This window comes from Lissotriton helveticus, chromosome 3_2 (assembly GCF_964261635.1).
Source record: "Lissotriton helveticus chromosome 3_2, aLisHel1.1, whole genome shotgun sequence".
Lineage (NCBI taxonomy): Eukaryota > Metazoa > Chordata > Amphibia > Caudata > Salamandridae > Lissotriton > Lissotriton helveticus.
In genome coordinates this window covers 120,332,363-120,345,381 of record NC_136062.1, presented here as the reverse complement: position 1 = coordinate 120,345,381, position 13,019 = coordinate 120,332,363, and the positions used below count along the sequence as shown (strand labels likewise).

Below are 13,019 nucleotides of genomic sequence, written 5' to 3'. Positions count from 1 at the left end.
TTTACAAATCACCACTTATACTGTGTAGAAACCTTTGTCAGTGAAGGTCCTGACTGTTAATAATGGTATTTTAGAGTTTCTGTGGTTGATTGTATTGATCATCAATGGTAGAAACTTGTGTTTCATGTTCATGTGGTCTGTATGCTGAGTCCCCTTGGTTTCATTAACTGTATACACTGTAAAGGTATTATTTCTTAAAAGAAAGCACGCTTTGCATAATTACAAATTGGCTGAGGTATGTACTGTTTATTATACTGTAATTGTAATTTTCTGATTATGATAAAAGGCTCAAAAGGGGGTGGTGATGGACGGAGCATCTGAACCAATCAAACACTCACACCCAGTCAACAGATCTGGGTTAAATCCATCACCGTTCTTTAGCTCACTCTGCCACCCCAGTTCAGATATGGCCATATACAAATCAGTCTGACCCTGTGCCTCATGGGAACAGTCCACGCCATGTGATTGTTTCTCTATCTCTTGTTCATTATTACTATTTCTTAGATAACCTAGTAGTAACAAAATATGGTGGATTAAAATGTGCATAAAATATTGTGCTACGGTGTTGATATATAAATACATGAAATAAAAGAACTAGTGATATATAGAAATCTTAACCAATGAAATGTCACTTACTAAATAAGGATCGTAGATATTTTATTACAGTAAAACCTTTTTATTTTATTGGTGCCTCGTCCTTCTTTTAATTTTATATAATTGTGACACCTGAATGAGACAGTTAGCTATAGATTCCTTACCTTAGAATTACGCCCAGGCGTCAGACTGGATCCGGAGACTTTTTCGTCAGCAGTACCCCTGCGCTTCGAAAGGTGGCATCAGTCGTCGTTGGCGTTGTGGTCGCCGGGATGATGTCGCAGTAGCTACACCTGGCAGGTCCCTGAACGCCAGGACAGACAAACTCATCCGTAGGTGCATGATGGATCACGAATGACGTCTTCACTCGGTAGTGGCGCATGGTCTCTTTCAGCAGTGGGGGGAGCCTTGGTTAGATCTGTTCACCACCAAAGGGAACACGCAATGTCAGCAATTCTGCGCGTTGGAATTTCCATGGCAGCACTCGCTAGTCGACGCTTTTCGGCGCAAGTGGAGTTGCGGTCTTCTATACGCCTTTCCGCCTATACCACTTCTGCCCAGAGTGCTGAAGAAGATCAAGCGTGACCGGGCCCAATTCTTCCTTGTGGCTCCAGATTGGCTCCAAAGAGTCTGGTATTCTGAGTTGTTACACATGGTCATCGATCCTCTGGTCCGACTGCCTCTTCGGGAGGATCTTCTGTCGCAGCAGCAGGGGACGGTCCTCCACCTGAACCTGTCCAGCCTCCACCTCCTTCCGTGGAGCTTGAACGGCGACAGTTGACAGCCTTTGTCCTTCCTCCCGAAGTCTGTGATGTTATCTTGGCAGCCAGGCATCCCTCCACTAAGACGGTATACTCCTGCAGATGGAACAAATTTGTGGCATGGTGCACAGCAAAGGCTGTGGATCCCCTTTCTGCCCCTCTTTCTGAGGTTCTCTTGTTTCTCCTTTCCTTGGCCCAGCAGGGCTCTGCTCTGGGCACTCTTAAGGGCCTCTCTCAGTAATTTCAGCCTTTCTTAGGCTTCCTGATCAGCCTTCTCTTTTCAAATTCCTTGTTGTAAATCACTTCCTTAAGGGCATTACTCATATTTTTCCTCCTGTTTCCATCACAATGCCTCAGTGGGACTTGAACTTGGTTCTTACCTACCTTATGTGCGCTCCCTTTGAGCCGCTTCATAACTGCTCTCTCAGACTTCTTACTTTAACGACTACCTTTCTGGTTGCCATCACCTCTGCTCGCAGGGTGAGTGAGTTCCAAGCACTTTCTTCCAAGCCTCCTTTTCTGGCTGTTCATATGGATAAGGTCGTCCTAAGAACCAGACCTTCCTTTCGTACCAAGGTGGTTACATCTTTCCACATTGGTCAAACCATCACTTTGCCCACCTTCTTTCCACCTCCACATCCTTCTAAGGAGGAAGAGAGGCTCCACCATCTGGATCCAAAACATGCGCTTTCGTTTTAGTGGGATCGCACTAAGCAATTCCGATTGGATGACCAGCTCTATATTGGCTACGTGGGTCGTTTTATGCTTTAAAGCTTGCTATTATTTGGCAAAGTAGGAGCCTTCAGTGGGACTCTGCACCCATTACACCAGGGAGACGGCAGCTACCACTGCTGTGGACATCTCTGCACACGTTCACCAAACACTACTACCGAGACAGCCAAGTCCGGAGAACCTGCTTCTTTGGCCATTCTGTTCTCCAGGACTTTCTGGTGTGAACTTGTTTTGCGGATTGGTATTTCTGGGGTATCTATTCTAAGGTAAGTAATCTATAACTGATTGTCTCTTTCAGATGAACAAGTTACTTACCTTCGGAAACAATATATCTGTAAGAGACAGATTAGTTATAGATTCCTTACCACCCCACCCATCCTCCCTGTTCTGCGAACTGACTTCTAGGGTCAGGGAATCCCTTTCAGAGCCCTGGTTGGGTGCACCAGTGGTCAGTGTCTTTTATGGCTCTGCGCTTCTGGCATGGAATGTTGTGTAAAAGAACTGACGTTAGCTCGCGAGGGTGGCGTCTAAGTAGCTACAGCGACATCTCGGCGACCACGATGCCAACGACGAACGGGGAGCCGACCGACGCCACCTTCCGACGCGCTGGGGTACTGCTGACGAAAAAATCTCCAGATCCAGTCTGATGCCTGGGGGTAATTCTAAGGTAAGGAATCTATAACTAATCTATGACTCTTACAGATATATTGCTACCAAAGGTAAGTAACTTAAAACAAGCAATGGAGTGGTGCACTTCCCAAATTTTATAATGTCCAATAAGGAAGCCAAATCAGTATCTTCTTTAGAGTGAACTTTATTCAGGTGCATTAAACATGATAATGCAAAACATCAGCCAACGCGTTTCGTTCGTCTTGCGAACTTCATCGGGGCGAAAATGATGTGTCTTGGACAGCGTACACTTATCAATGAAGAGGGTCCAAAGTAGATGTGACCAAATGTACAATCAGCAAACCTTTGTAGCCACCATAGTAAGGGCTTACATTCAGTTTTCTGCCACGCGGGTCCGGGCTTTTCGGCTGTGTGTAAGTAACTTGTTCAATTGTGAAACCTGAGAGGTAACTGATATTTTATTTGAGAGCACTGTAAAAGCTCTGGATTCTATTCTCCACTCCTTACTTAACGACTTACACTTATCTATTTTATTATGCTTAACTTGGCTCTATATGCTTTCATACTTTACTGCAAATTATTACAGTATTAAAATCATTATGTTCCACAACTCTAATGATTTGCTTATGACTTTGATGTTTATCATTTTAATTCCAGGGAATATTTAAGGATGAAGAAGACCTTAATTTATTTGATGAAGATTTCCGAAACACATTTCAACAAAGACGAACAGACCTACTTTCCGATGAGGGTTGGCAAGATTAAGATTTAGTATCTTTTCTTGCTGGCAGATCCTCTTCTGGTGATTAGTTTACCGTGAAACAAAGTTGTGGCCAAGAACTGGTGGTCTCCTGTGATGTCATTTAAATGTTGTTCTTAGGACTAAATCGCACATTATGCTAATTACCCAGTGCTTTGAAACATGCTATCACACTGATAATATCACTTTGTAAAATATGACAAGGCCGTGTGCCGTTATACTAATAAAAGTAATTGAAATGAAGCCTATGATTGTAATCCGTATGAGTATGGGTATCCCATTCTCATACCTTTACCATATCTTTATGGATCCATGAGAAGAAAAAAACTGTGCACTATCCGAATGTGGTATGTTGATCTAAACATGGTTATTGATTTCACATTTAGAAGAAGGTTCTCTTTTTCTTTTTCATTGTGGGGGCTGAGTGAAAGGAACTCCTAATAACCCTTTGGAATAATAAGACTGCAAGGTTTCTGAGTTCAAATGATCCAAAGGGATCAAAACTGCAGTAACATATACAAAGGGTAACAAACTGTTCCATATGATAATCTGCGATGGTTGAATTTGTTTTCTGCTCAATAAGGAAATATCACATCACGTACAAAATATATCATGTTTTACCATATTCAAGTTATGTATCAATGTACTTGATCATAGTAATCCACACAATAACATTTATTAAATTCAAACAGTCTTTGTGCCACAGAACAACACAAAAACATAAATATGAAAACAATTATATATACCGCGCAAAGTACGTGCTGTCAAGAGTCATTATGCATTTTAAAACAAAAACAAACCAGAAACTAAATATTTCATAATTATACATGAAGTGGGGAAAATAAATGGATACAAAACAGTCTCTTAAAACAATTAGTTTGCCTCCTTTCTGAACCAAAAAGCTTTAGAATGATCATTTCCCCCCTCTGTCAACACATTTCCACACCTATATTCCAAAGTTTGATTTGTTTTCTTGTGTTTGTTGCCCTTAAGGGGAGATCTGTGCCTTCTTTCTTGACTGATCTGTCATTCAGAAATTGAAGAATCTCAGCCCTGGTTTTCAGCTTCTAGAAATATGTTAGGGGGATTTGGCATCAGTAAGACTAGGCATCTGAGGCATAGCATAAGCACCTATTAGTAATGTTGGGCACTGATATTTGATTTTTCAGTCGAAGGAGGAACCGAACCCAACTGCCGGAGGGACATAATGCCTGTCCAGTAGAGACAAGCAGAGAGGAAAGGCCAGGCTTTGGGGCCTGACTTAGACAGCGACTGCAGTTGAGGGGATGACAATTGGGGCTCGGCCCCCTGTGTGAGGTGAGTGGGTGTCCCATCTGCCAAGAGTGCAATCCCCTGGGACCCGAACTGAGAAAATTACCGCAGCAGGAGCCAGCTTGGCAACGGCACATCCAGACCGACCTGGATAAGCCATGCTGAGAAAGAAAGCCGGGCCTGGGAGCCAATCATCAGCAACTAGGAACGGCCCGCAATGGTAGGGCCTGCCCCCTATCATCATGTACCCCAGTGGGCAAACGTTTGAGGCAGGAGCGGTCTGAAGAACAGCATGGCTTGGAGTGCCGAGTTCTGCCAGCAGAAGGGAGCAGATACGTGGCGGAGAGCCCAATCTCTTGGGTCCAGCATGAGCCAGCACCCCTTAAGATTGCAGCAGTTACCACAGGGCGAGTAAAGAGGCCGTGGCCGGAGGCACCCGGTTCAGGGGTGTCACCACAAGAGACAGCAGTTAGGCGAGCTGTCGGAATCACTGATAATCCTATGGATCCCTCTGTGGTACCCCCCCACGGAACCCCAACTGGTCCCAGACTCGATAGCTGATAGAGACAAATTGGACCATATACTGCAGGCAATAGAGGACCGCTCTTGAGTGGTCCTAGAAATCAAGACAGACACTGTGGCTGTGGAACTCGCCCTCTTCGTGACGACCACCGTCAGCTCAAAGAAAAGGTCCACAGCCATGGCTCAGCAAGCTACCCTGAAGAGGAGACATCAATGTATTGTTTTTACAAGAGTCTGACTTTACTGACTCTGAGGGCATGAAAGTTACAAATAAATGGAAAGGCCAATTCTTCCACATATCCTACTTGGAATATGCCCGAGGTGCAGCAGTTTGGTTGAGCCCTCATACTTCATTCCCAGTCACAGAAAAATTGATCGATGTTGGGGGGAGCTCTTTGTCCTGCTCAACAGCTGCTTAGATGGCCACCCACTGGTCCTAGGTAGCTTATACTTTCCTAACGTTTAACAGGCCAGTGTTTTATACAACCTGACAACAGTATTGGCTGACCGCGCCCATACCCCTTGGGTGTGTGGATATGGCCCTCAACCCCTCCTCTATCTGGGGCACTAATAATATGCAGTTCGAAAGCCCTCAGTAGGTGGCTCAGGCATTGGTCTCTACTCGACTCCTGGCGCATTAGGAACGCTGAAGCACATGTAGTTTCATACTACTCTTCCATGCATAAGCTACATGTCTGGTTAGACTTCATACCTTGCTCAGCAGACCCCCAGAAAGCAGTTTACCTGACTGTCTATGTGGGGAAATTTGACCATTACTCTTTAGTTCGTTGTGTGCGTACCATATCCTCACCTTTTCACACATGGAGACTACAGCCAGTATGGCTTGATGATCCTATTTCTGTTTTTTAAAAAAACAACATTTTTATTGGCATTTTGCAATGAACAATAATCAATACATTACAAGAATATTCAGTAGCGCATACATAGTGTGGTGAGATATTATACCGTAGTTATTTACCTTTTACATTGATTAGCAAGTTCCGTCTCTCACTCATTGACAACATAGCTGCAACGAGTTACATTACACATCACAGTACTCTCGCCTCGGTTCTTTAATCACTATCTTCTGGCAACGGTTCTTCATGTGGGGGTTTGCAGATATTGCCCCAGAATCCATTCCACCTTCCCCCCCACCTGAGTCCATTTTTTGGGGCACCCCCTGTGGACATAGACTGATTTCTCTATTATCATTGTGCTGTCCAAGTCACAACACCACTGTCGATAGTTAGGGGTCAGTTTTGATCCCCAGTGCTGAGCTATACTCCGCTTTGCCAATGCCATACCCAGTGTCACCCAGTCTTGAGCCGCATGGTTGAGATCTGTAGGATCCCAAATGTTGAGTAGACATCTCTTTGGTTCCGGCTGAACCATAACTCCAGTAACCTGAGAAATCGTGCGCATAATTGCCTCCCAGTAAGATGTGATTGCCGGGCATTGCCAGAATGTGTGCCCAAATGTGCCTGGTGCGCCACACTGTCTCAGGCAGAGCGGTGTGTCCGTACCACCTAATCTATGTAGCAGTGTTCGCGTATAGTAAGTGCGGTATAGAATTTTCAATTGTATTAGTTTTAGTTTGGAAGGTATCGCTACCTCTTTTGGGGACTCAATTGCCTCCTGCCAATCTGCCTCATCCAGTTCTCCCACCTTAGCCTCCCATCGTTCCTTAAGAGCTGTCGTGGGGTCCGGCTGATTATTTATTATTTTCCGGTAGGTTTGGGAAATGGCTTTTTTGCTCAAATGGTCCCTCAGAATTATGTCCTCTAGCGGTGAGGCCTCCGGCAATTGTGTGCCTGGTGGAATTACTCCCATGAGTGCATGTCTAATCTGCATATATCCGAAGGTTTCCGTATGTGTTAGTCCGTACGTGACCTGTAGCTGGGCGAATGTGACCACCTTGCCTTTTTTCCTCATGTCTCCCACCTTTGAGATACCCATCAAATCCCTTGGTATTTCGCAGTTTACCTAATCGCCGGGTTCCCCCATAATGGTGTAGCCTGCGTTACGACCCCACTCACAGCCCAGTGCTCGTGTGGCGGGAACCATACTTGGACAGTGTGTGCCATTGGACCTGTGAGAGCCGTCCTCCTAGATGTATTGTATAAGACCCCCATAATCCCTTTGGCTTCCAGGAGATGCCTATGCATGCGAAACGCTGGTTCCTCCTGCGGTGCATTAAGCCGATGATCCTATTTTTAATGAGTAGCTAAACAAGGAAATAATTAAATCCTTTCAGAACTACACAGCCTCCACTTCTTCCGACCTTCATGAATGGAAATCTTGTAAAGTTGTCCATAGGGGAAGCCTGTATCTGCACCACTATTGTAGTGTGATGAGTTAGACCTTCAAACAAAAGAGTGGCAACTACGCGTGCTGGAAATAGCACTTGTCTCAAGATATCAGCACCATAGAAGACTCATGCGGACGTCCTAGAATGGATTTGGCACCTGAAGTATGTGAGGTATGCCAGGGTAGAACATGGGGAGGGTGACAAAGCGAGCAGACTGTTAACTTGGCTTATCAAACCACCATTGTCTGAACCTCGCCACACAACCAAAATACATAGCAGTGGTCTTATTATCCTCCCTCAAATCAACATTAATATAACCTTTAAAGATCACGACACGCTATTGTTTGCCCTAAACCCCTCTGCTAGGCCGTCAGCCATTGAGTCTTTTCTGTCAGGCCTTCCCCTCCCTCAGATGTCACATGCATGTTTGATCGCGGACACACAACTTGACGAAATGGGGCTTTCCCCACAGTAGATGGCAGAGGGCGGTGTCCACCTGTTTTTCTTTCGCTGCCCACATCACTGACCTCCACTTAACCTACTCCCCTCCACTGCCCTGAATCATTGGAGTGCTGGCATGTACATGCACAATACCCCTTTATGCCCCATTGATCTCACTGAGGGGAATGAGTGCTGGCTCATTCACGCTGACCAGCCGTGACACTCAACCTTGGGAAGCTGCTGGTATTGACACTACATGACTTGTACTCTGACAGAACTCTAATATCCTTCCCTACATTGGTGGAACAGTTGGAGCTGGCAGTTCCTATTGTATAGGAGACTCCAAAAGGCATTACAGCACCACTGCTGGGCTGACGTTATCAAACCTCCCACCCATGCCCTGGTGCAAACACAATACATGATAGGATCGGGTGACTGCATTATTACATAGATCTACACAGCCCTGCTTGAACACTCAGTGTGCGCCTACAACCCTTTAGAGACAAATGGGACTCAGTGCTTGGATCCGGCATGCATGATGAAGAATTGCAAAAAGCCCAAAGATACCCTCACAGGATGTCACACAATACTAGTTTCAAATTAATCCGATTCAACGTCCTTCACAGGGCCTATCTTATTCCTGAATCACTTACCCACATTTCCCCCTCCTACTCTGCCTGCTGTCCCCAGTGCCATGCAAATAAGGCAGACCTTTACCCTAATTCACGACTTCTGGACAGCAGTTCTAAGAGAGATAATACAAGTGACTGGTTGAGAGAACTTCCACTCTGTGGAAGACTGCTTACTAGATACTAATTCAAGGCCGAAAGCAGCCAAAGCTCATTCAAAATGTTTAGATATTTCATTGCTATTGGTAAAAAGAGCAATTACAATCGGATGGAAGTCGCCTAGACCCCCGGGGTGGAACACTGGAAGAGAGACATTGGGCAAATCTAGAAAACAGTGCATTAAGGTGGGAAGAATAAAAGCCAATATCAAATCGCTGGGAGACCATGATGCTGGCACTGTCGTAACCAGATAGGTATGACACCATGCACTCCTGAATAGGGCCAGGGCTAATAGTCCAGAGTAGTCTTCTCAGTCCAGATGGAGAAAGTGCCAACTCCCCGGACTTGGTGAGGGATGCGGAGACACAAGCCTACACTGTACTTTAAGAATCTCTTGCAGCCTGCTAGTCATAGGTAAGTACTCAAGCCACATAGGGTACCGATTATCTTCCCCTGACATACTGCACCTGATATAAGTGCTATTCCCATCACCTCTACTTCTAACATTGTAGTGAACGATAGCTGGCTGATGCACACACTAGCAGAAACTAAATCCTTAATTTGACTCTTATCTGGTGAATCTGTTAGAAGGTTGTTATTTGTTTTTAATATTCTAAACGTAATCCACTGACAAATTTCTCCTATGCCGATTCATGCTAATAGTCGAATTACCTGTAATGGTGATAATTGCACGGTCTGTGTGAATGACCACTGACTACTATGGAATAATGTATGTTTGGAATGCTTGAAAATCGTGCTAAAAACAATTTTTTCTAAAGTTTAAAATAAAATGATAACTAGAAGACTTTTAAAAGTCAAGTTTGTTAAGCACAAGCCAAAACGCATTTTTGGTGGTGTGGAAGAAAACATATGAAAGAATTTTCAAACTGTTGAAGAACTGAAATCTCACCATGTTACTTACCTTTGTTAACGCTCTTTCTGGTAGAGGCTCTATTCAGCCACAGATTCCTCACCTTTTGAATATTCCCTAGGCGTCAGACTGGATCCAGAAACTTTTCAGCAGGACCTCTGAACACCATTAAATGCCACTGTGAGGCTCCGCACTGATGCTATTCCGCTTCAGAAATTACGCACTGAGCCTATATAGGAGCAACTCCCGTGTGCAGACATCAGTTACTTTTTAGACTATCTGTGTCCCCAGATGCAGAGCCCCAATAGCAAATTAGTTGCCCAGTTTACATATTCCTAGACTTGTGATTGTATTAATGGATAAAGTTCAATCTCATAACAGGGAAGATGGGAGGGTCAGTGCGGAATATGCAGCTAGATAGAGTCTCTACCAGAAAGCGCATTAGCAAAGGTAAGTAACTTGTTCTTTTAATGGACTTCTAGACGCATATTTCTCACCTTTTGAATAGATACCAAAGCAGTACCTATTGTAGATGGGTCTGTGGATGTACTCAACCTAGAAAGTCCTGCAGGACTGAGCGGCATGCAAAAGGCCCCTTTTGGAGAACTTGACTGTCCAGACAAGAGTTCTTCGTGAAGGTATGAATGGACGCCCCCTGGCAAGTGTCCAATACAGGAACTCCACGTGCCAATGCAGTAGTAGCAGTTTTGTCCCCAGTAGAATAAGCATGCAGTCTATCTGGAGGCTGTTTTTTGGATAGTGTAGCAGATATTAATGTGAAGTATGATCCAGTGAGAGATGGTCCTCTTTTGCAAAGTCTTACCTTTTCTTTGCTCCATGCAACCACACAAGAGCTGAACACCCACTAGTTGTTTTTGGTACAATCAATCTAAAAGCTTAGAGCTCTCTTGGGTTTCAAACACTGAAGTATTTTCTCCTCCTTGGGAGGGATAGGCAGAGCATAGATTGCCAGCAAGGTGATGTTTTGACCGACATGGAACTGTGCCATAACTTCAAGCAAAACAGAATGCTGTGTCTGCAAAACCAGCTTGTCTGCAAAGAAAGTGGTGTATGGCAGGTTAACTCACAGCTTGAAGCTCGCTTACCTGCCATACCGATGTTATGGTGACAAGGAATGCTGTCTTGAGGGTGAAAAGCTGCCAGCGACACCTGTAAAGCGACTCAAAGGGAGTGCAAATCAGAAATGTGAGAACCAAGCTAATGTTCCACTGTGGCATGACAAAGCAATTCTGAGGAAATAAATGCTGTGAATCTTTCAAAAAGCATTTAACAATGGGAGATTTGACCAATGAGGGGTGATAAGGTAACTGCAATAAGGCCAAAAAGAACTGAAAGTTACCCATCAACTGTGCCCAGAGCAATGCCTCTGGGCTAGGGACAGAAGAAACAAATACAAGTCAGACAATTTTGCCTGGAGAGGGTCTTTCTAGTATAGCTGAAAGCCACAAATGTATCCCAGTAAGGAGTGTGTAAAGTTTTTGTTTAGGGGCGCCTATATAGGTGCAACTCCCGTGTGCAGACATAAGTGCCTGGCTGCCAAGATTACAGCGACCACCTCTGGAGGAACATGGAAGGTGTTCATTTATCGCCATTCAATCTTCAAGTATTAAGATTGAGATTACTAAGCCTGGGTGCAGAAACCTGCACTGCTGTTACGACAGCAGATCCTCCCGAAGCAGCAGACTGATAGAGAACTGATGCACAAGTCCAGGAGTTACAAATGATGCCCAAGTCCAGAAGCATACCATAATCTCCATGCCCAATGTGGGGCCACTAGGATGACTTTGGCCTGGTTAGTCTGGATCTTGAGAACTTTGGGCAGTAGTGATATCGGCAGAAAGGCATTCAGGAGTCCCAGGTTCACCTTGAGGCAGAACGTATAACAGATCGAGAGGCGCCTTGGAAACTCAAACCCGTTGAGATGCTGACGTTGCGCGTTCTCGGCTGTGATGAACAGATCGTGTCATGTTTCTCCCCATTCGCGGAATAGGGAGACCTACGCCACCTCCGGGTGTAACTGCCACTCATGATCCTCTACCTCCCGGCGCTCCCGGCGGATGCATCGCTGGCTGCCACCGGCCGTCCCCGAGGTCTGTGTGGCTCCTCTCAGCCTGGAGGGCCGGTGCGGTGGTAAAATGGCAGCCCCCTGCTCAACATCTCGATAGCTGCCGCCCTCCCCTCCGAGTCTCTTACGGTGACTTTCCTGGGCCCCCGCGCCACAGCGGAGACTCCGGCTGGACCCCTGGGGCAGCGGGACTGAGGGTGACGGCATCGCTCCTATCCTCCGCAGCGGTGGTGTCCTGGCCGGGCGCCGCGCAACATGGCGGCCTCCTGACGCGCCCCGGCCTGTTGGCTGTGCTTCTTCTTGCGGAGGATCCCTGCCTGCCCTTCCTGCCTGGGCCTGCGACTGCCACACCGGGGGAGCCTCACTCCGGTCTGGAGCTGACGGCGAGGCGGCGGTGACTGAGGTCGGCGTTGGTCCCGGAAGCCCTGGGGACCCTCCTCCATTCCAGCAGCTGGAAGCCCCGAGGTGTGGGCGGCCTGGGGATTGAGGGACTGCTGATCTGCCGCTCCGGTGGCTGGTATGCTGCCCTGACCTGTGCTGACGTGGTAGGCCCGCACGCTGATGCCCCATCTGAGCCACGGTGAGCCTGCTCTGCGCCTATCCCTGACTGCCTGGTCAGGAGCCCCGGGAGGGAGAGACGGACGGGGCCCCACCTCCCATGCCGGCTGCGGCCTCGCCGACTGCTGTTCCGCGGCATTGTCCCTGGTGTGTGGCGGAGCTTTTGGACTGGGCTCCTGGATAAACCTTGCTGGCAGGGGCCGGCCTCGAGGAATGCCTGGCCCCGACTGCTACGTAACCCTGCTGTCCACCTGACCGCCGGTGCTGGGCCGCCCTGCCGCTTCCCGCTTCCCCTCCCTGGCTGCCTTGAGCTGCGGGGCGTGCCTGCAACTGGCCTCCACCTGTGGGCGGGCCTCTTGCGCCTGCTGCTCCCTAAGGTGCGCGGGGGTCGCGCTGAGTGGGGCCACCGCAACAGACCTTGCTCGGCCTAGCCCCTGAATGGAGGGACGACGAGATTGCATCCCTGGCCCTGTCAGCCGACGGAAACCTGGTGAGTTGGCGTTTGGGGTCCGGGAGGTGTGGTGCGGCAAGGGGTTCGGCCACCTAGTCGGGTGGCGTGCGGTGTGGTGAACGGGTGATAGGTGGCTCCTTGCCCCCCCCGCAGGCCCTCCCCACCTCTGGCGCGGTCTGTGGTGCGCCACCTGCCTCCCTGCTTCCCTGCACCGAGGAACCACTGCTCCTGGGCCCCCCCCCTGG

At 47.3% G+C, this 13,019-nt stretch overlaps 1 protein-coding gene across 1 annotated transcript in view; it reads left to right on the top strand.

Moving 5' to 3' along the window:
• MNS1 (meiosis specific nuclear structural 1) overlaps positions 1-3,720 on the top strand; it is a 206,095-nt gene extending 202,375 nt beyond the window's left edge. Inside the window, exon 10 of the mRNA XM_078684605.1 lies at positions 3,375-3,720. Within this exon, the coding sequence (XP_078540731.1) occupies positions 3,375-3,482 (108 nt within the window). The 3' untranslated portion in view covers positions 3,483-3,720. The remainder of the gene's footprint in view (positions 1-3,374) is intronic.
• The last annotated feature ends 9,299 nt before the right edge of the window (positions 3,721-13,019 follow it).